This window comes from Halichoeres trimaculatus, unplaced genomic scaffold (genome assembly GCF_033239565.1).
Source record: "Halichoeres trimaculatus isolate MK-OKI-2021-1 unplaced genomic scaffold, fHalTri1.1 fHalTri1_scaffold_16, whole genome shotgun sequence".
In the NCBI taxonomy this organism is placed as follows: Eukaryota; Metazoa; Chordata; class Actinopteri; order Labriformes; family Labridae; genus Halichoeres; species Halichoeres trimaculatus.
The window spans coordinates 16775068-16798810 of NW_027437194.1; the positions used below are offsets into that span (position 1 = coordinate 16775068).

At 40.0% G+C, this 23743-nt stretch overlaps 2 protein-coding genes across 3 annotated transcripts; one reads left to right on the top strand and one right to left on the bottom strand.

Annotated features, from left to right (window-relative positions):
* The first annotated feature begins 1714 nt into the window (after nt 1-1714).
* srsf9 (serine and arginine rich splicing factor 9) lies at nt 1715-6262 on the top strand. Its single transcript, XM_074691082.1, has 5 exons — nt 1715-1844; nt 2545-2833; nt 2986-3176; nt 5099-5271; nt 5354-6262. The coding sequence occupies exons 2-5, from the start codon at nt 2676-2678 to the stop codon at nt 5579-5581; spliced, it is 750 nt and encodes a 249-aa protein (XP_074547183.1). The 5' UTR covers nt 1715-1844; nt 2545-2675; the 3' UTR covers nt 5582-6262.
* Nucleotides 6263-7723: 1461 nt separating this feature from the next.
* On the bottom strand, nt 7724-22738 carry sgsm1b (small G protein signaling modulator 1b). 2 transcript variants are annotated; one of them, XM_074690471.1, is made up of 25 exons: nt 22590-22738; nt 22440-22483; nt 19877-19952; nt 18946-19108; nt 18646-18798; nt 18485-18552; nt 18262-18404; nt 18029-18160; nt 17788-17912; nt 17639-17706; nt 16848-17011; nt 16629-16758; nt 16167-16293; nt 16021-16085; nt 15789-15934; nt 15575-15703; nt 15128-15301; nt 14908-14976; nt 11279-12457; nt 11067-11191; nt 10618-10700; nt 10412-10521; nt 9731-9827; nt 9476-9643; nt 7724-9379 (listed from the first exon to the last, which is right to left on the bottom strand). In XM_074690471.1, the coding sequence occupies exons 1-25, from the start codon at nt 22594-22596 to the stop codon at nt 9291-9293; spliced, it is 3834 nt and encodes a 1277-aa protein (XP_074546572.1). In that variant the 5' UTR covers nt 22597-22738; the 3' UTR covers nt 7724-9290. The 2 variants fall into 2 exon arrangements, with proteins under 2 accessions (XP_074546572.1, XP_074546571.1); XM_074690470.1 differs by lacking the exon at nt 22590-22738 and having other exon boundaries at nt 22440-22502.
* Between the last annotated feature and the right edge of the window lie 1005 nt (nt 22739-23743).

Sequence of the window (23743 nt, forward strand, 5' to 3'; positions counted from 1 at the left end):
GATGTTAAATATTAAACGGAGCAATGGCTGAGAGCTATTGGTAGCTAATGTGTTGATGTCCATTGATGTTTGGATTACAATTTTTCTTTTTCGGTATCGATTAAGAATTAATACAGTCAGCATGGTATGTAACCACTGTGATTAAAGTGTTCACTGATGAGTGACGATCTCTGTGGGATCAATACAGTTGTTCTACGACCATCATCATTAATGTCTTAAGTGCTGTGTGTTGCATAAGAAATGACTAATGAGCAGCAGATAAAATCAATACGGTTAACTTAGATGACACTACATTTATCGTGTTTATATAAACATTTGGTAACAGTGACAAAGACGCATCCTTGAATGTTGATAACTTTTGAATCACACTGTCATCTTTCATTGTTTCAGGTTCTTCATTTTGCAGTAGTCTGTCAGAGCCACAGTCATGGTGTGCATTCCTTGCATCGTGATCCCTGTTCTGTTGTGGGTCTACAAGAGATTCCTTGAGCCCATCCTCTACCCTTTCATTTCACCAATCATTAACACATTCTGGACCAAGAAAGCAGTCCAGGAGACTGGCACAAGCGACCAAAAAGCAACTGAAACTAGTAATGGAACCTGCAAGGTAATTAGTCTTTAACCTTTAACCAACCCAGACTTCATTTTGAGCCTATTTGAAGATCAAATGTCACTGTCTGCATTTTGTAAAGCCGCTTTCTCTTCTTCTGTTTCAGCCTGAAAGCAACGGGGTGGCCACTGCCAATGGAGCAACTATAGCAGCAGATAAAAAGACAGACTGACAGCTCCAAATGTTTATTGCTATTGCTTCTTACCTTGTGTAAATATTCAGTTGTTATAAATATAGAGAGAAAACAAAGAGATTAAATATAAAGAGAAACTATGAATTAACTTATCAATATTCTTTGGATGGAGTGGTTCTGTTACCTTCCATATTGTGTGTATAATGTTTTTAATTTCTTATTGGACAATAGTAATTATAAGGAATTGTTCTTAGTTGATTTATTTTCTTTTTTAATTGAGAATTGATACTTAATACTGTTTTAAACTATCTTGCTAAATTGTAAGCTATTTTAAGTTGGCATTTTAGTTTATTAAATACATACAACAAAATCTTAAATGTGTAGTATGTTTATGAAGTCAAGAGAAACAACTGATCTGAATGTTTTTCTAATTTGCTTAAGCAAGGTTTCACACTGAGTAATCTGCAACAGTTACTTTTGCATAATGAGACTGATTTGAAAATGAAAATATCACTTCTTTTGTGGCAAGAAAAAAAATCTTCATTTTCTAGTTATATGACCATTATTATGACTATGGTTAGCTTAGTTGTGGCAGTGTGGTTAATTCTCATCACCAGCAGATAAGCGGTTTAAAGAAGGTTGCCCATATTGTAAGACTGGAAAACTACAGCCATTGAAACACTGGGAAAAGGATGGGCAGATTGCAAAGTAACAAATTAAGCCAATTTTAGATGTCCATAACAACATTCATAATCATATTAATTCAGTAAAAAAAATCTTACCTCAGATATCATTGTTTGAACTTTGATGTACAATTTTAAATTTGGATATCTGTGTTTCATTGACGATGACGGGGCTGACGGATGAGACTCCAGATTTCTTTTTATTCTTGTTCTTGCTAAGTTGAGGACGTTTATCATAACACACTGTCTTGGATCACTCCTTCCTCTTCCGGTGGGGGGCAACAATGAGTATTTACAGCTGCGGTCCGTCAGCAGTGGGAAGTAGAAGAGAAAAAAGAGCCGCTTGCTAATGTAGCTCAGTAATACGGAAGCTGCTCAGATACAGTCTGTCTACACAACGAATCTCCTTCTTTGGAAGGTAACTGAATGTTTTTAATACCAGCCTCTATAAATGTGTTTCTTTAAACGGCGTATAAACATTTTATAATCGTATGAATGTGATAATAATTAGCTACAGTTCCTAGAAAATAAATTTGCTCGGTAGCCTGACTAGCTGACCTTAGTTATCAACAAAAAGACAACATCTCGCCGACACCTGTTTTTTTTTCTTCTAGTCATAATCCAAACAATTATTTGTCTATCTGATGTTACTCATCGGACGTTGATATATGTATTGGAAACTGCTTAAATGACGCGTAATTATAAAAGATATAACTTAAACCTTCAACAGTTAATGTTAGCTTGGCTGCTGCGCACCGGTTAGCTGAATCCTCGATCGTGAACAATAATGAATTGAATTAAGCGCCTTGTAAAATTAGCTTATTTCAAATCTTAAGTTATATTGTAAATTTTAGCAAAGATTTTTCTGTCAGCTTGTGGAAATTAAATGGATTTCCAAGTTGTATCGCTATTTTAAGATCTTGAAAATGTATCCAAAGTAGCCAATTCCTGTTGTGACTAGTAATCGTTTAAGTTAAGTATATACCGTGGATGATGAATGTAATTGGTCAGCTGTATGGCAGTTATCTTGCATTGCATTGTATATTGAGTTTGCTTTTCATTTGAACAGGTGGATCGTTTCTACTGTTGTTGGACTTTATCACTCTTTTTTTTTTAAGCTTTCAGACTTTGATCCAAAGTCATCAGGTTTGAACTGGGACGAAGATCAGGATAGGGACCACATCCACCACTACTTTAGAAAGCAAGAGACCGCATCTCAAAATCAGCTGGTGCCACTCACTCAACAACCATGTCCGATGGTCGGATCTACGTGGGGAATCTTCCCATGGATGTCCAGGAAAGGGACATTGAGGATCTCTTCTACAAATATGGAAAAATCCGTGATATTGAATTGAAGAACAATAGAGGGACCATCCCTTTTGCCTTTGTCCGCTTTGAAGACCCACGGTGAGTTTTAGAGGTGGCGAGTGGAAACACATTCCCCATGTCGGAAACCCAAATCTGGCAGGGATAGGGATGGACGGAGCAACCCTCCAAGATCTATATCTGCTGCTCAAAGAGGTGACATTGGTAAGGAGTTCTTTGCTCTCTTCTCCTAGGGATGCAGATGATGCTGTCTATGGAAGGAATGGATATGGATATGGAGACTCCAAGCTGCGTGTTGAGTACCCTCGATCTTCGGGTTCTAAATTTGGTGCTATGGGAGGAGATGGTGGTGGTGGTGGTGGAGGACCCAGGGGAAGGTTTGGACCCCCGACCCGCAGATCTGAATTCCGGGTCATGGTGACTGGTAGGTCGACGCCGTGACTCATAGCACGTTACTTTTTTTTCTCTTTGAAAGTCAACCTGGAGGTCAAGAGGATAGTAGGATGGTGGATGGAAGGGCCCTAGGCAGATGGGTTTTTCTCTCTGAAAGCTGGAGATCAATCGGACATCATTGTTAGTAGAGAAATGATTCTGTCTCTGTCGTGGCTGATCAAAGGACTCACAGGCACAAGTTTCTCTCTTTCAATTTCTTGGCGGACTGGAGAACAAGGGGAGAAGTAGATAACCACATGAGTGAAAATCAGATGTGTTACTCTGAGGACAAGACTAGTTAAAACAACAAGTAGAAGGACTGAAAAAGACCGTATGAATGGAAGACAGGGAAGTTGTAATCAATGTTGCGGGTCACGATCAGACATAGTTATCTCTCAAGCCAGACTGGAGGACAAAAAAACTAGTAAAGCAAGTCAGGAGTCATAGTCTGAAACCTTGTATCTCTCTTTCATGGCTGCTTTAAGGACAAGAGGACTAGAGGATGATGTCAAAGGTCATAGGAAAATGTATTTCTCTCTCTCTCTCTCATGGCGGACTACTCAAGGGGACTAGTTAAAAATGAAAGCTTGTATACTTCTCAAGGTGGACTGGAGGACAAGAGACTAGTGGAGGATGTTTTGAATCATTATCAGCAAGGCGGACTGGATGTCAAAGAGACTAGTGAATTACTTCATGGCCCAATGGCCTCACTAAAAATGGAAAAGAGGACTAGCAGAGGAAGTCACGTCATATGCAAAAATGTTTCCTCTTGTCACGACTGATTGGACAACAAGAGGACTAGTAGAAGAGTTGTAGTCTGTTATGTTTCTCTCATTTATGGAGGAATGGAGGACAAGAGGATCTCTAAAGTACAACTTGAGTCATGGGTAGACACATTTCTTCCCAACCCAGATTGGAGGAAAAAAGCTAAAAGAAACAGTTCGGAACTGTAGGTGAAAGTACTCCTCTTCCTGGCGGACTGGACTTCGACTGCTATCAAAATCTGTATATGACTCCAGTCTTACATTACAAGTAGATTAAGGTGTCACAAGCATAAAAAAGAACGCATTACCTGGATCTGTGGATTTTTGGACTGCCTGATTTATTTACCGGCTTAGCAACAGTGGAGATGGTAGATAGAGCACATAATTCTCTCTCTGTGGAGCCAAAATGAAGAATAAAAATCCTAGAAAAGGAAGTGAGACATAGTTACATTTCTCAGTCTCATAGCAAAGTGGAGGAGAAGAGGACTGGTAGAAGGCCTTGAAACCCAAAGGCAGACGTGTGTCACTGTGGACTGGAGGACAAAGGGACATGTGTTAATGTCGTGACTGAGTGGAGGACGAGGGAACTAAATGGATGAGATCAAACCAGCTTCATAAACAGAACAATTAAAACAGAACAGCTTTTGTTGGCTACTTAATCCTAGACGCCAAGTCTTAAACTGGTAGGTGAATTTTTGCTTGTTCTTATTTGTCCTGTGTTGCATTTATCTCACAGTCACACAAGCATGTTTGAACAAGCTCTCAGAATCTGTCAGCTTATCTAAGGCCAACCCCTGAAGTTTAAGTTTCATGTAGTTGCCTGACTTCACTTGCTTCTCCAGTGTCACAATGTCTAACTTTATTGTCAGACAAAAATCAATGATTAGAGATGTTAGTAGACTGCAAGATCAAAGATCAGTGCAGTAAGGAACAGTCATTAACTCAGCATGCTTTAGTAATTGCACAATACGATACAGAAAATTAAAAATGTTTAAAATTAAGCCTTTAAAATTTGATCCAGACTTCACGAAAAGCCTAAAACTGAATAATAAGTTTGTTTTCCATTTCAGCAAAAGATAACCCTGCAGTGATTATTGATTCAAATTCATTTTAAACCGACAGGTTTTGATCACACTGCTTTTCCTCACAGGGTTACCACCGACTGGGAGCTGGCAGGATCTGAAGGATCACATGCGTGAAGCAGGAGACGTTTGTTTTGCAGATGTGATGCGAGACGGAGAAGGCGTTGTGGAGTTTCTCCGCAGGGAGGACATGGACTACGCGTTACGCAGACTGGATCGCACGGAGTTCCACTCTCATCAAGTGAGATCTGGTTTCACAGAGATTCAGTTGAAGTTTTCTTTTAGAACATCTTAAGGGAATTTTGTTGTTGTTGTTTTCTTAGGGTGAGATGGCTCACATCCGCGTCTTCGAGGAGAGAGGCAACCCCAGCTGGGGCCGCTCACGTTCCCGGTCCAGATCAAGAGGCCGCTACTCCCCTCCTTACCATAACAGAGGCTCGCCCCCTCCCCGCTACCAGTCTCCACCACGCCATGCTATGTCACGCCATAGCCCACCACCCAGGAGACACCCTCCACAGCACCACAGCCCACCACCCCGCCACTACCGGTAGAACAGCCAGCTGATTTTATAGAAAATGAGAAAAAACATTGTAATCCAATTTTTTTTTATTTTTTAACTCCAGGCCTCACCATGTGTAGACAGTGGTGTTTTTCTTGACGTACATTCCACTATCAGGATCACCTGAACACTCTGCTCCTCTCCACAGCCTTAAACTTTTTCTGTTCTGAAAACACCCGTATGTGTAATCTGAAAGTCAAATCGCTTTTTTTTTGGAACTTCCTTAACAAACTTAATGTACTGTGTCACTGTGTTACATATTGGAAGTTTCTTTTATAAATTAAATTCAGACTTTTAATTTTAAACTTGATCAGGAACCTGTAAGCACATGTGAGAAATGTCTAAAACAAAATTTTGGGTTTTTTTTCTGCTGCAATCTATCAGAGGGTGTGCATCTTTAATTTGTTGAGCTTTTTTGTGTGTGTCACATTTTTTTAGAGTAAAGTATGAAAATTTTGCCAATGTAAGAACCTGTGAAGCTTCTCCTTATGCTCCTGTGATTGAAGATGTGTAGATCAGCCCTTTAGTGTAGTAACATTTCTGACTGAGCCACACCTGCCAGAGGATTTTTGTCATTGTGTAAAATTGACCATTGTGGCCTGTTGGTCAGCTTTCATTTTTATGCACCGCTAATGTGGTTTTATTTTCCTTTTCCAATAAAACTATTTTTTTCTTGTGACTCTTTTATTATTTTCAAATTTTAAAATATAAATATTACTCTCACACACATACACAAGGAAATTTTATGGGTGTTCTTTTTAATTTTCCAAGCATTTTAACAAAGACCCTGGATTAGTTCTAATGCTTACATTATTTTGTTTACACACAGAAACAAAATTATTTCATAAAAAAAATACCAGTCAAAATCATGAGCCCCTTAAGAGGTGACCTTTTTATTGAGCCTAAGCACAAACCACTGTTTTTATCATGCGCTCTAAATTTGTAATGCTCACACTTTTTAACAATCAATCCAGTTCAAACTGAGGATTGTCCTACACTTCACACACAGTATAAAAACCTCAGCTCCAGCTTTGAGCTGTCACTGGAGAAAGCATCCATCCATGCATTCATTTTCTGAACTGCTTATCCTGTTCAGGGTTGCAGGTGGCTGGAGCCTATCCCAGCTGTTATTGGGTGAGAGGTGGGGTACACCCTGGACTGGTCACCAGTCAATCGCAGGGCTGACACATAGAGACAGACAACCATTCTCGCACACACTCACTCCTAGGGACAATTTAGAATGGTTAATTAACCTGGTGAGCATGTTTTTTGGACTGTGGGAGGAAGCCAGGGGGAACATGCAAACTCCACACGAAAAGGCCAAGAAAGACCAAGCTGGGTATTGAACTGCTGATCTTCTTGCTGTGAGGCTGCAGCGCTACCCGTTGCACCACCATGCAGCCTTGGGGAAAATATCATACCAAGATTAGAAATCACATTGAACTTGAGAAAAAGAATTGTTTATGCTTAAAAAGCAAGAGAAGGAAATACAAAGTTACCAAAGGGTTTCGAAGCATCAGGGAGTGGAGTGAGAAGTATTATTAAGAAATCCAGAGAGAGAAAGAGCCACAAAGTTCAGAACATTCTGTCAGATGAAGGAAGCCAAAGATTTTAAACTGGGCTCTGGAAAGAAAACTAGTGTGAGAGAAATACTAAACTACACAAGTTTCAGAGAAGACAGACATGTACTGCTGTGGATACAAGTCAAGAAAAACTCCATTTCTACAGGAGACACCTTCAAGACACCTGGAGAATGCTAAGGACAATCTGGAGGTGGAAACAGCCAAAGTGAACTCCGGTCATATGAGACCAAACCAGAGCTCTTTGGAGAGCCTTACAAGCATTGCTTAAAACAAGCAGTCAGCAGAAAAACTTGGTCTGGGTCATGGCTTTGTCCTCCAACATGTCAACTAGCACTAACATTTGTGGCTCCTGGTGAAGAACTGGCTCCAGAAAACCAAAGTGAGACTTATTGACTGGCTTGTACCAAACCGTGACTTCAATTTTGTTGTGAGATATTTTCCAAAATAAAAGTAGGATCTGTTCAGATGAGGAATTTTTGAAAAAAACTCCAAACATCGATCTTGACCTCTACTGTATTTCAAGTCTGGAATCACACACAAGACACATGGAATGCAAAATATAATATTTTTAATACGCAATAAATTAAATATACCAAGTGACATTTTGAGAAGACAGGAAAAAAAATAAAAATATATTTATTTTCAATGGCATATACATATATTCTTTTACTCTCTTCAATATAATTTGATCAATACAGACATCGTATTGCATTTAATAATTAATATATACCAGCTTAGATATACAGTAAGTCCATTTCTTTTTGACACAGAAAATCTGACAACACAGAAATACACAAACGGCACTACTCAGGCATTTTTCAAAGGTCAGAAGGAGACACAGCAGCAGTGAGATCAAAACACAGTGAAGCAAATATGAGTGTTAGGGGTTTCATTTCACTGAGAGTCTGCAGAGTTATAATAGAAATGTTCTGATGCTGGTTTATAGCCCTGTGGATAGTTTGGATTGAGGTTGTAAATCTGATATTTTGTTTCCCACAGAGATCAGATGCACAGACTTTTTGTGGATAATATTGGACATTTAACACCAAACTATCTCACTTTTAATTAATAATATCAAAAGACATATATCATTTTAATATCTGATTAGAGAACAAATACAGTTCAATTAGTCACCACTGTGTTGGGTAAGAACAGGCTTCTCGGAGAAGACATGAAGGATAGTGCAGACTCTGGAGGAAGTATGCTGCCTTTACCATCATCGCTTAAATTTAACAGCTGAATCCTGCACTATTGTTCACTTTAAGAACAACTAGTGTCAACATTAACCCTTTGCTGATTCCAGAGAAGCACAGAAATAAAAGCCAGACCAGTGAGAAAAACATGGGCTGAATCACACCTTCAACGATGCATAGTGGAGGTCAGAGAAAGAAGGAGCACACAGAGTTAGTACCCACGTCGAAAAGGCGTCACTCTTTTTATGCAAACTATGTGCGCTTATGCACAGTTTGTGCAGAGGTGTCACATGATCAGTCCGGGTTTTCCTGCAAGCTCCCCAAAATGGCCAGTGAGAAACAAACCACGCATGCTACTTTGATTTAACAAACCCTGATTTGTATCAAACCTCTGACATTTGCATGACCAAATTATCCAACAGTGCCTGATACCGTGACTGAAAATGTACCCCATTGCATCACAAGATGGTCAATCAGTGTAGCTACAATTTCCGCAAAATAATAACAATATTGAAAATATATTCAAGTGTTTCACAAGATGTGTGATGGGTAAAATAGGACTTGTAATATACAGTATGTAACAATACAGGGAGAGTTAGTCGCCATATCCCTGAAATTGAGCTAAATTTAAGGCAAAATAAAACCACATCCTGAAGCAGTTTCAACAAGGGTACATTCACTGGGTGAACAACAACACTTTCAAAATAAATCACTGGTAATAGTTGCATCTCCTGCACGCTGACAGGGGCAATTAGAAAAGGTTGTCAACACCTATCTTTGAGAAATGAGCAGCTTTAATGGTCATTTTTCTTTGCATTGCTCTCCACTAAACGTTTCTCTGTCCTGAAATGTTCCTAGTATGTGTTTGAGTCATCACTGAGAAACAAATTAGCACAGAGAAACATGAAAGCAGCAGCCTCCTACATCACTTGTTTTCTATGAGCGTCTGCACTTTGTGGACCAGCTCTCGAGCCATCAGGAGCATCTGTGGGACGTTGTGTCGCTCTGCCATTTCTGAAAAAAAAAAACAATATGACAAACAGAAAAATCTCTGTTTTTCATCTAAAGTATTGGCACGATAGCATTTAGCAAACATATTTTTCATCTCACCATTGAAGAACTTGATAATGTCAGTGAAGTCCATGTTGTTTTCCAGGATGATGTCTCGATACATCTCCACCAGAGCCAGAGCGATGAAAAGGACAAAGTGCTCTGAGGACGTGTACTTGGCCGCCCAGATTGTTTCCCACACAGAGAAGACATCATCGTACACCATTTCTGTGCAGAAAAAGACACCCAGGAGGATATTAAAATATATTCAGTGCTGTTTTATATTGACTGCATGTTTAATGATGGCGTCTGCACCTCTTTTGAAGTCCAGTAGAAACCAGCGATAGCAGAAGTAGAAGTGAGTGTAGTCTCCGTTCTGCTGCATCAGCTCGAACAGCTCAGAGTCCAGGATCTATACATACAAACACACAATCTCATCATTAAACTAGAAAAGCACTTAGAGAGCTTAGACCTCCGCCAAGCGTATTGTGATTGTCACGCAACACTTTAGTCCTACTTTAATGTTATACTCCCTTTCAGCAGACTGTCTGCTACAGTTTGGTGTTAGTTGCAGGTTTGTACGATAATTTGTTACCTGACAGTGTTGAAAATGATGATGACCTAGCTCATATTTCATATTCTCGATCTCAGTATCCAGAATATTGCCAGGATCTGGATCGTACTTTTACATCTGTCAGAAATTATGGTGACCTTGTCTTGTATTGTTTTGCAAAGCAATCCGACCATTTATGGTGGAGTTATAAACACATATGGTGAAACCGGCTCTAACATTCTAGGATCCAGACAGTGATCTTAATCACCTCCAAATTTCAATCACTTCTTCCTTATCCCATTTTGAACATTTCCTGAAAATTTCACCAAGATCTGTTTGTTACTTTTTGAGTTATGTTGTTCACAGACAAACTCTCCCAAAAACACAACCTCCTTGGCGGAGGTCAATATAACTTGCAGATGTACGAAACTTTATGTACAAACCTGTATTAGAGATCGCATATTAGCAAAGTGAGAGTCCATGGCCCCTCCATGAGGAAAGTTCTGGTTCATCCTCTTCATCAGTTCAGTGAAGCAGCTAAAAGCCATCACCTCTGTGAAGCAGGTAAAACATAATGTTCAAAGCCTGAAACGTTTTCTTAAATGTGAGCATTAAGGAAGTTTAAAGTATGAATGAAACTTTCACTGACCATCGTCCAGAATGACCAGCAAGGGAGCGAGAATGTCACACATGCCCTGGACGTACCCTGTGTCGAGATGCTGCCACACATAACTACAGAGACAACACAGTTTATCATGTTATTTGGTTGAGTCCTTTGGACACTGTACCTCTAGCATGGATAAATCTGGATCACAGAATCTAGCTAAAAAATGTCAACTGGTTTGTCAAGTGTGACTAAACTTAGCAGGGCTTGCAGCTCTTGCTTCTGCAGGTTCATCTCCATGCTATCAGCTGTGCTCCTTTACAGTCGAGTAGTAAAGCATCATAATGTTATAGAAGTAGACAGTAACCAAAGCTGTAGCCCCATCTAGTGGTGATTTGCTGCATACAGCTTGGACACAGTGCTTTAAAGGTGTTTCAGGTCCAGAATAGTAACCAAATGATACCTCAGTGATATTTGAATGATTAGCTTGTTACCTGCACATGATGTTCCGCAGCTTATCCAGGTTTTCAGGAGTGAAGTACCAGTATGCTCTGTCGCAGCGTCTCACGTCTTTGTCAATACGGTGTAGGTTAATCAAATACATGTCCAGAGTTTCTTGCTGTAAAAACGAAGGTGTGTTCATTAGAACTAGCTTTGCAGTAAAAAAATATAAAATGTACAGGTGTTTTTCATGAGGCATACTCACAGAATATGTCTGTTCCTCTGAGGATTCATCTTGTTTTGTGTCTCCCCCTGTCTCAGCAGACTCCGACTCAACGAGCACATTCTCCATCTCTGGCTCCTCTTCAGACAGACCCAGGTCTGTGCCCTCAGGACTCGTGTCCAGCTGATGGTCCAGGACAAAATCTACTGATGCCATTTTCTCTCTCTGTGCCAGGGAGACAGGAGGGGCAGCAAGTCCCGTCAGAAGTCTGGGTTTAATCTCCTCAGAGTTTACGCATGTGATCCCTGCAGGAATATCCTCCATCTCCAGGGCAGAAGGTGAGTCGTCTGAGTCGGCTGTGTCTGGGGACTGCCGGGAGTGAGATAATGAAAGCGACGCTGACTGGAGAGCATTCAGGACTTGTCTGACGGGTGAACTGGAATCAGGTTTCTCGAATGGAGAATCAGAGGCTCTTTTTGTTTCGAATACATCACATAAAGTTTCCTCAGCACTCTTCCTCTCTGACTCAGAAATTTGTGATTTTTCAGATGTTGTTTCAGGTTTTTCCAGCATCTCTGCCTCAGATTTGCTTCCTGAATTTGTCTCTTCTGCTGTATCTGCCACACATGACTCCACTTTTTGATCTTTCTTATTTTGTGCTTGTAAAATTAAGGTTTGTCCAAGTAGAGGCGCCTGAAAATATTCGTTATGAATCTCTGTTTCCAGCTTTAGGACATTTGTGGTCTCTGGCGCACATCTTAAATTCATATTTGTGTCCACTGCTTTTAAATCTTTAGACTCTTCATTGGTTTCACTTGAATCTTTTCCCTCTGACTGAGGTTTTTCCTTTGATTCAGACACCTCTGCTGAGTCTTTTACTGCTTCACTTTTTGGAATTGTCTCCACCTTTGTTTCTAAAACTTTGTCTTTTTCATTTACATCCTCTCCTGACGGCTCTGATGCTGCTGCCGTGTTTTCATTTAGGACTTCCGACGCTTCCTCTGGCTCCAGAGATGTTGCAGGTGCATCAGCTGATTCTGTTATGACGGGTTTGTTTTCTGGACCTGAATGCTGATCTGATGGACCAGGGAGGGGAAGGTTGCAGGAGGCGTCTGCAGTTCCACTTGCTCCTTCTTTCACTGGACTGCTGTGCTGAACCTCTCCTTCCTCAGACTTGGGTTCGGTCTCAATCTGATCCACGGTCTCCACTGATCCAAAGACCTGGTCACATATAACACAGTGTCACATTATGAAACTATCAGATGCTAAGAGATGACAGTTCTGCCCAACAATACCACTATCCTCTAGATACTCATGAGTAAGTTTGTGAATTCCAACCAAACAGATTTCCACGCTTGGATTCCATAATGTAATAATTTTTAAAAAATTCTCTTTGAAGTCTCTAAATTACAGCAAGCTTTTTGGCATCTTTAATTAAAATCCCTCATAAATCAGACATTTGAGAGATGCTTCCAGGGAGGAACATTTTAGATCACAGGGCACATCATCACAAGAAAATTTTGAACAGACATACACCAATCAGCCATAGCTTAAAGATTATTTGTTGGATACTGCGTCGACACTCTCTCAGGATGAAGATCTCCAATTAGACCTGTGCTGTAGGAGTGTGCTGTGAAAGCTAGGCACAAGACACTAGCAGCAGGTCCTTAAAGTCCTCATAGGATTTAATGTGCCTATTTTTTCTGTTTTCAACACAACTCCAAGGACAAAATGTTCACTTGCTGCCAAATATACCCCAACCACCGACAGACGCCATCATAGAAAGATAATCAATGTGGTTCACTCCACAAGATGTTATAATGTTCGTCAAAGAGGATTCACCACTTCTGGTGAGTAGCTGAGATATCATCACAAACACCAGTCTGTTGTGGTTTTAAGTAGCATTACTTCATTTCTGAATTTGTTTTATGACTGATTTGTACATTTTGGCCAAAAACATGTTATGTCTCTTCATAGACTGCTTTTTTTCAAAGGCATCTTTTCCTCTGGAGGAAATCCCCTCAATTAGAACTTTCCAAGGTAAAACTCTAGAGCTTGTCACCAGTTGTAAGTACCTTGGATTAACTATTGATGGGGATCCTTCTGATAAAGTGCATGTCAAAAATCTACTTTCGAAACTAAGAGCAAAGCACAGTTTCTTCTATAGGAACAGGTCGTGTTTCTCTCTCAGAGTTAGGAAGCTTTTGGTGTCGGCTACTTTTTTGCCTCTTCTTGATTATGGTGAAGTCGTGTATATGTCTGCTTCAACCACCTGCCTTCAGTCCTTGACTCCTCTCTACCACTGTGATCTGAGGTTTATCACAGGTTGTAGTCGCCTCACCCAGCACTGCGAACTGTATTCTAAAGCTGGCATGGCCTCTCTGGATATACTGCGATATACCCACTGGATGACTCTGGTTTATAAAGCTCTTCTAGGCCTGGGTCCATGCTATTTAAGCACTTTTCTTAGGAGAAATGGAAGCCAGTATGCTCTATGTTCAAATGACATTATGTATCTCTCTGTTCCTTGTGTTTGAACTGAAACATGAAAAAAAGATTTTAGTAACTCTGCCCCCTCTACTTGGAATGCCCTCTGAACTGAACTGAAACTGTCTGAATTTGTTTCTTTGGAAGCCTTCCGCTCTACCTTCAGAAACCAACAACATGAATCCATCAAACAGTGCATGTGTTCTTAAATTGTTTCTTAAAAACAACTCCTGCATTTTACTGCTTGTATTTTAATGTTTGCTGCTGTACTCTGTTTGTTTTGTCTACTGTGACATGTGCTTCTGCCTCCCTTGGCCAGGTCACCCTTGTGAAAGAGGTCTCGACCTCAATGGGTCTTTAACCTGGTTAAATAAAGGTTATATTATGTATTATATTTAAGTTAAAGTTGCATTTCTACATTCAGTCTCGCCCCATTTTATTTTGTAGCAGTGTCTCTCCTCTCATTTTATAAACTTCACTTCCTGCCTTTGTGATAGTTGTCCCTGCCCTTGTTGTTTCCACCTGTGCCCCATGGTGACCAATGAGGGTGAGAAGCGTGCAGCGATTCCCACTAAACTTTCTGACCATTTTAAGTGCGCCATCTGAGAAATCAAAGTGCACTACATACCCCATCTGTCAGTGTGAATAGATATATGCACTCAAAATAGTGTAAGTGCAGATGTATGAGATATGGGACACAGCCATGTTTTTTTGAGCGTTGCTTTGACTTGTTTTGGTACTTTTTCCTTTATCTTGATTTTTAACTCATATCAAAAGTTTTTTATGTTTCAACTTTTAAGTCATGCGTCTGGGTCTTTGTATGGGTCCTTGTCACAGTGTGTAATTAGCCGGGAAAATAACACCCTTTGGCTTTACCCCTCGTGCCATCTACAGGCCAAAGTGTTAAGTCAAATAAATATCTAAACAGCAGTTGTGGGAAATTGTGCAGGTTTTTGTGTATCATGTAAGGTTACAGATTGTTTAACCTAAGAGTGATCTCTTTTCTAATCACAAGGTTACAGATTTAATGTGTTTTGGTAAATGATGTTCAAAAGTTTTAAATTCTTAATCTTATTCTTCTGACAAATAATAGTTTACTTTTTCTTTTTAATCGTTTAGTGACTGGACATTTAAATATGAGATGTGACTTTTAAAGATGTAACACAACAGGTATTCATTTCTACCTGTGCGCTGCTGCTGGATTCACTCTGTGAGTTGGCGTTCTGTGGGTCTGAGCTGCTGCTTAGAGACGACTGTAGAAGAATAAAAATTCACACAAGACACAAAAACAACTGTTAACAAGGAAGTTTCTCCTGGAATCATGAACAGTTTTCTGTAATATTTTTCTGTCCTGATAAATGTTTTGTACAGCATTGCACTGCCGGCTACAGAAAACAAACTTGCATCTGTACTGATGGTGGAGTCTCGCTGCACCGGCCCTCTCTCCACGCTGGCTCCAGACGAACATCTCGCAAGAGCTTCAGCATGTTTCTCCCTCTCCCTCTGCCGGACGATGGCCTCACAACCCTTCCAGTCCTTCATCTTCTGCTCGTACATAGTTCGCATGCGCTCATCGATCTGAAACACAAGAAAACATCCTACCATACTTTTCCATACCAACTTTATTTATAAAGCACTTTTAAAAACAACCAAAGCTGTAAACAAAGTGCTGTACAGGTAGATAAAAATATAAAATGATAAAAACAGATTAGAAAAACAGACACATAAAAGAAAACATACTAAAAACAGTTAAAAGCAAATAAAAGGGAATAAGATCGGGTAAAGAAACTAGTATATGTACATGCATATCTTACAATCTAAAAAACACATTCAGGTGGGATATTTTAATACCTCTAGCCTGGATTTCTCAGTCATGGTGAACTGGTAGTGTCCCAACAGGAAGGGCCAGACCTCTTTACGGAGTGAAGGAGCCACACCGCCAAAATACACGAGGCGATGAATCTCCTTTTCTTCAAAGGCCTGAACGAGATCCAGTCATTTCAGTAACAGGGCACTTAAAAGGCACTGTAATGAAATAAATGCATAAGCCTGGTGTGGATCTTACAGAGCTATCTTTCAGGAACCTGGACCAGACTTCCACAGAGAGGCCGTCTCGAGCCGTGCAGGGCACAGCGGGGTCGACTATAGTGGTGTTGACCAGCGCAGAAAGGTGGGTACGGACTGTGGACAGGTGACGGCAGTATGCAAGCCCTAGAGAAGATTAATAAAAGCTTATATATTAACCAAAAAAACTTCAACCAAACTACCTTAAACTCAATTTTTTTTCAGGAACTCACATCCGTAGAAAGCCCGGGAGATAATCTGGTACTTCATCGTGTCACAGAGGAGCTTTAAGGGAGCCCTGGAAGAAGAAAAATGCTTAATTAGCCACATGAATTCATTCATTTTAAGATATTGATGCATGGCTCTGAGAAATAACCACCTTTCCTGGTTACAGCCATTAGGCAGGGAGACATCAGAGGAGCCGTTCTGTGAGCAGGAGGAGCAAGAAGACTTTCTGGGTGTCGGCTGCCACAAGTTTACACCCTGATCCATCAGATCCAGAGCCACTGAGAGAAGAAGAATTAATGCTTGTATCCAAATCTCCACAAAAATCACCGTCATAAGACGGTAAAACTATAAGAAATATAACAGATCTACACATAAAGGTGCATATCTGATAAAACAAAGTGACTCTTGACATGGCTAAAATAAAGGAATTCACACACAAGACAGAAAATTAATTGGAAGGATGTATAATAAAAACGTGCTAAGGGAAAACAGATTTATCTAAACTGAAACTATAAATCAGAATTAAGAAAAGAGTTAATCACAGATGTAATCTGTAATGATGCTTTATTTGATCAGCTCAGAGAGGAATTACAGCAAGATTAAAGGCACGTACTGAACTCCATCTGATTGCCAGGAAAGAGGATCCGAAACACATAATCGGTCGCTTCATCATCCTCCTTATCTGATACAGAGTCACAGGAGCCATGCTGGCTCCTTTTTCGCAGCTTGGGGAAAACCTTTCCCTGCAAACAGAAAGGGAACCCAAAGATCTATTGTAACTCTGATACAGAAGAGCTCAAAACAATGTTCATTATCTTTCTGTTATGCCAACCTTTCCTCTCTGGTTCCACAGCGGAGGGTCCAGCTGTCCGTGAGGCAGCAGGCCGGTCTCCAGGCAGGTGAGGAACTGCAGGAGGTGACCTCCTTTGGGGAAATGAAGAGGAGGTCTCTGGATCCCATCCTGGCTCACCAAAACTACTGTACCACCACTGTTCACTGAAAAGATTAGCACAGTAAACCATAAGTAAATCTGCCAAAGCTTTAGGATGTTACAGTTCACTGGAATGGTCTCTCAAAAAATTATGTTCAAAATTATGTCTGCATTTACATTTTCTGACAAGTGAACAAACAAAATCTAAGTCTATCCCCAGTAATGTCTCACTAAACTACATTTGGACTGTGCATAGGCTACTAGTATAAAAGCTAGAGCTCCGTACACTCAGCAGAAACTCAAGGACTCTTGGAGCTGACGTCTTTAAAAAAATGTATTTATGATGTGAAAATGTGGGAGTTCAACAAAACAGAGGACACAAGACTAGGTTAAAGTTATAAAATGGTGCAGAAAAATAGTTCATAATGCAGGATAAGAAATATTTGGGATTAAAAATGTCTGCAGGTAATGGAGAACATTTTCCTTGAGAAGAAGCAGAATTTTCTGATTTTAATGCAGGGTTAACGCTGCAGAAAACTATCACTTATCATCTGGTATCAAGAGAAAAATGAGGAACAGGTGAGGTTTGACTTCATGAGTCTGTAATGATGGCACAAGGATGTTTGACCACACTTGACTGTAAGAGCTGCTGGCACGTAGTCATTGTGTTCGAGTCAAGCGGTCTCCCGTACCTTGCTGATGACAGTGAAGATACACAATCTCCTCCAAACGGATCGTCATTGCATAATCCCAGTACACGCTGAAGAAAACATAAGAAAGTGTGAACAATGGTTAAAGATTTCAGAAACAATCATCTAACCCAAATAAATAGTGTTCTAACCTTTTCTCAGATTCAAGCTCTCCAATGTTGCCATTCATCAGCTGATTGGGCGTCCATTTCAAAGTCATGAGGTCTGCAGTTTGATGTAGAGAGAGGTAGCCCGGTATGGCCTCCATGTCGTCTCTCTGCACACATGTAGTAAAGATTTCTGATTGTTGATTTGAAATAAGATGCACAAAGCTAATAAAAAGGAGCCCAGTAAACTCATTTTATGATGAAAATGAAGTTAAAGACTGAGTACCGGCTGCACCAGGACATTGTTCTTTCCAAACAGGAGTGTGGCTCTGGAGTTTTGGTGGAGGGATTCAACGTAATCCCTCACCCACATGAGTGGACGATCATCCATGCTACCACTTGACTGTCTCTTCTGGATCTGGAACAGGTAAAAGACCCATTGGTTAGTCTTTAGATGGTATCATACAGAGCATTTGTTGTATATATTTGACTTGAAAACAGAGGATGAATGGCTCTTACCAGTGCGGGCCGTCTGGAGGGGGAATCCTGTCGACAGTGGCCGCTGTGGATTCGATGTCGCTGTACAAGCTCATCGGCAGACGGATCAGTCCAGAAATGGTCAGCTGTCTTAACTTTGGTGTATTCCAAAGCACAAGGGCCCACTGCAAGGAAAAGGTCAATGTTTCACATTTACCACATTTCTAGTCAAATAGTGGTATAAACTGAGAGCTGGTTTCAATACCCAACAGAGAAGCAAGAATCGGTCCATCCACGGGGTCCATCAGCATGGCCTCTTTCTCGTAGAAGGCACTGCAGAAAGCAACACATAGAAAGGCGAGAAAGATCCTCAATGCAGGCAAGTACTTCAAAAAAACATTTGTTGTTTTAAATCAGGTATCAAACCTGCTGTTCTCCACCAAGTACAAGACAATCTTATCCAGAAGTTTCTCCATCAGCGCTGTCCGGATCCACAGGTGTCTCAGTGCCTGAGGAGGCAGGTTGGTCAACTTCGATTGTCGACTTCGATCATTACTCAGAGAAGAATTATTCTGCTTGCTGTAAAAAAGGGAAACCAGACTGATGAGACATCTGTGAAGGCTGTCTGTAAATTACTCACATATGGGACAATAACAAAGCATTTTGATGCACTGAGAAAGAAAGACCACATGCAATGATTCTCTGACAGAGGAGGTGATGTCTCACCTGTTTTCAATAAGCTGCTCAAGCTCCTGGACCTTGTGGCACAACTCCTCAGCAGGTGAGAAGCTTTTTGCCGCCTTCATGAAAAGTGCTGCGACCTTGTTACTGCACAGCAGGCCGGCTATACGGCGCTTCAGTCCATGAAGCACGCAGGCTTCCACTACAGCTACACAGGAAGACACAGGATATGATCAATACCACTTTTCAAATCTATCAATTAGCTGCTTTCTATTTTGCTCCTGAGTTTTGTTTTAATTTCACGTTTCATATTGTAAACTCCCTTAAAGAAAGCACACACAGCCTGATTACTTGTAACAGGTGAACTGAAACACAGGTGGCAAAAGCAGAAATAGACTCCAATCTGCTGAACACTGTCGAGTGTTGCTAGGATATGAAGGATGTGAATCACACACTCCTCACTTTGGGTTAGCATCAACACCTTTAAAGGAGGCAGGTCTACTGAAATGCAGACACATCCACACTCCTTGTTTTTATATAAATAGACATGACTAATCGCATGATGAGGATAAATCATTTGGATTTACATCGTTTGAGTAGACTGTGGAGGATCATTCTGCACTGAGAGGATAACCTCGTAGGAGGTGGGAGCGTGACACAAACTGATGTCAACCATCAGTCTGTGCAGTGAATGTAAATGTTGATGTAACCAGGGCTGTGATTTACTCTAATATAGTACATATCCTCCGAAATAGACTCAGAAATTAACTATTATTAAGAAAAAATAATAATTTTTCTCTAAGATTCACTTAAAGTTTTTCCACTCTCTTCTGTACTTTGTCTCGTCTTACCCCTGTTTTAGACCCTTCTTGTACCCATCTCCTTTAGTCCCCTGCTTTAACTCAATTTAAATATTAAAGTAACTGGAATTGAGCCTTTTGATCTCTTGTTTGGGTGTAAAAAAAAAAACATTTACCACAGAAGGATATGATGTGGCTGCTGTCTGCATGCACAAATTTTCTGGTTACAGCCTCCTCCATAATCTGTTTCACCTAAGAGACAGAAGGTGCACAGTAAGACAAGATGACACCCATCTGACACGCTTACATAACGAGACAAAAAAGAGTCATGTGAGGAAAAAATTGGGGAAGGTTATCGAGTGACATGAATCAGTAAAGAAGCACACAGCATCGAAGGAAATAATATGAATTGACACAATATTTCACTGTAAGACAAATGACATCATTCTCTCTTTCAGGCCCAAGTGTATACTTCCCCTCTGTAATCTAAGCTTTAGAATAAAGAGGAAAAGGCAGGCCTTAAATAAACTTTTTTTTACAATTTTATAGACGTTTGTCATGAGGAATTTGATTTTCGACAGCCATGACATATTACCTGGAAACCTCAAAGCTATAACACAAACACACCCTCTGTCTGATATTGACAAACACTGCCTAACAAACGCATTAGACCACCACCAAGTGTCAGGTAAATGCAACCCCTGCCATAAACTAGCAGGTTTGTTGCTGATTACTAAAATGTTTTTTTATTTTTCTGTAATGGTAAGATCTTTGTTTAAAACTATTTCTTTCGTGCTAAAATACAATGTTATCATTTATAAATTTCCAAATGCGCCAAAAAAAATTAAGTATTACTTAATGATTTCTAAATTCCAGTTTTTTACTTTTACTCCTGAGCATAAAGATGTGTTATGGAAGTTTTTTGTTATTCGCTTTCGATTTCAAATCCCTCAGAGAATTCCAGTGTGCTGGCTCAAATTTAGAAAAAAAAAACATGAATTCAGTTTTAAATTCCTCACTCCTGTTCAAAACAGGGCCCCTGAGAAAGTGACGCTGAGTGATTTTCATCTTCATGAGGCCGAAGACTTCCAAAATTTACATCTGCAATCAAATCATCAGAGGCTTAATTATCCTCGCTTTCAGTCTACTGTGGATCAAACCAAATGGCCCTGTATCACCAATCTGCCACAGTGTCTATGAGTGAGATCCTCTTGGTCGGGCAATCCCTGCTGTGCCCCTAAAGACATGTTGAGTGATCATTTTTATCTTTTATCTTCATATGTTATTATCTGGTGTGCAAGAGACAATTCCTTATGCACACAGCATTTCTATCCTGTGCACGGCAAAGTAACTTCTGGGCACAAGATAACAATTAATCCCTGAAGCGTGACTGCAGAGACTCTGTTTGAATCTGAACCATAATTAGAAGGTTTCACCTCTTGTCATTCTCTTCAATAAATCTATATTTTAAAGCCTGACATGTTGTTGAAAGACAAACTGCTTGTTGTCAACTCAGCAAATGCATTCATTAATCCTTATATCTCTGTAAATGTCACACTATGTAAGTTATTTTTGTTTTGATTTTGTAAAACTGACTGATTTAAATCTGATGTCTTTTCCTGCGTGTCTACCAAATGAGAGATTAGTACACAGCTTTTGTTTTGTCACACTGAGATGAAAATCTTTTGCCCTTTTCAGGATTTAATTGGACTTCTTTTGTAGGTAAACATGTTCAGAATCTTTAATTTGCAGAAAAGCTGTCTGATGAACACAAAATAGTTTGTTCTCCTTGATTCTGTGCGAGTAGATTAGTAAACATAGCAATAAACCGATGTTTCTATCAGCCTAAAGTGAGAATGCAAATTGCACAAAATCCATTATGCTGTGTTATAAATCTATAAATCACAGTTAAGCCCCTCCTTGCTGCAGAATCTGGCAACACAGTCATGGGTGTTTGAGAGGCAATGAGTCACAGGTGAGGGGGAGCATGGCTGTGATAAGCCTGGAAGTACCCAGCTTTCTCAGCATTGAATAAAACATCCCGTCTCCTCTCTCCCAGGGGAATCACTGAACAGTTTAGAGGGCTGTGTGGTGAAAGGCCTGGTCAGATTTTGGCTTAGATTAAATTAAATGGTTCACAGTTCAGTAATTGTCATCCCTGGAGTTACTCTTCACAACCACTGATTGATTAGTACACAAAAACACATGCCAAGGTCACAGATGTGAGTTTTGGAAAATAAGATGGTGTGTTTAAGGAGTGTCGGATAAATCAAGATTTTTGACAAGAAAAGAAGGGGAACTCAATGAGATGTTGATTTAGGCATCAGCAATGAAATACATTTCTTGGTCAATGTGTATTTTTCCCTCCTAGATTGTGAAACCACCACTACCCCCACTATCATCAGCATCACCATCGTCATATCATATTACGCCAGTGTGACAACAGCAGGAAAACAGCAGGAAAAATCCCAGCGTAAATAACAGTGCAGCATAAAATCTTAGCTCTGATACATATGTTCAATTTCATGATATAAACAGGCCTGTGGCGTAGTCGTGGCTCAAAACGAGGAAAGCAAACACACACACACACACACACACACACACACACACACACACACACACACACACACACACACACACACACACACACACACACACACACACAGTGTCTAAACCTACAGCGACAGTAAAGATAAACACTTGAATACGTGACATAGAGAAACATCAAACGCAACGCACCTCTTTCTTCACATTGCGCAGCAATTTTTGGCGCGTCTCGGCCTCTGTCACGAGAGAAAACATACCGAAATCTGTTATTTAGATTGCTGCTATCGGAAATAAATGATGCTGAAGCTCACGACATGAAAATGATGATAGCAGCCGCTGTACCTCCCATCGCTCCGGGTGTGGGGTGTTGCTGCTGCTGCTGCCACGCACAGCTCGAAGGAGAATGTGTTGAAGGCAATGTGGACAAGAGAGGAGAAAAGGAGAGGAAGATGCTCCGAGCGACGAAATTAAACCTATGTGTTACCTCTCAGCCAACCAACACCCCTTTAAAGCCACAGTAGCCTTTGCATTGAGCCGTACACAACAATATACACACTTTTGTACACACTTGTTTTTGTATACACTTGTTTTTGCATTTTTGAAATAAACAATTGGAAAAGAACAACCAGGGATGATATCATTTGGTGATTGAAGTCATCAGCCCCAGATTTAAAAAAGTAAGCTATACATTATAATACATTATTCACATTAAAGCCACTGTAAGGAGTTTTTAACCATTTATGAAACAAACTGAAATTAATACAGCATCTTCAGATCCCACACGAGCAAACAAAACTACCAGACTAGACTAGACTAGACTTTATATTGTTTTATATCATTATTTTAAATGGGGTAGGGGTCACACCATTGACTGTATGTGAAATTGACAACTGCCTTGATAGCTACTGTTATGTTTCTGGCATATCCAGCAACTCAGCTGATACCCGGGGAAGCCCATTTTCACTAATAAAGTAAAAAAAGATGGGATCTCATTTCATGATCAAGCATCTCATTATTATGAGAAAGTATCTCATATCTATGACTAAGTATTTTATTATTACGACTTTGTGTTTAATAACTCTGCCTTAGTGCTTCATTACTATGAGCTGGTATCTCATTATTATGACTTACCTTGAAAAAAAATCTATTATTTTTCTCAGTTACTGGCAGAAATAGTCTTCCATAGATACTGCCAATAAGATTTATTTTACAATTTTTCACTAACCAACACATGCATTGAAGACACATTAAACAATTTAACATCCCTCAACCTGGAATAGTATACAACACAACTATTTCATGTATTGATATGAAGTATACACATATGGTTACGGGAAGTGTACTGACTTTTGCGTTGGTATTAGTGATGTTTATTCAGTTAATTTGGGAGTAATGTTTTTTCTAACCCAATGAAAAGTAAACACTAAACTTTTAGGGGGAAATAAACGATTTCTTAGACAAGAAATAGCATGATAAACTGACTGAAATCTCACATG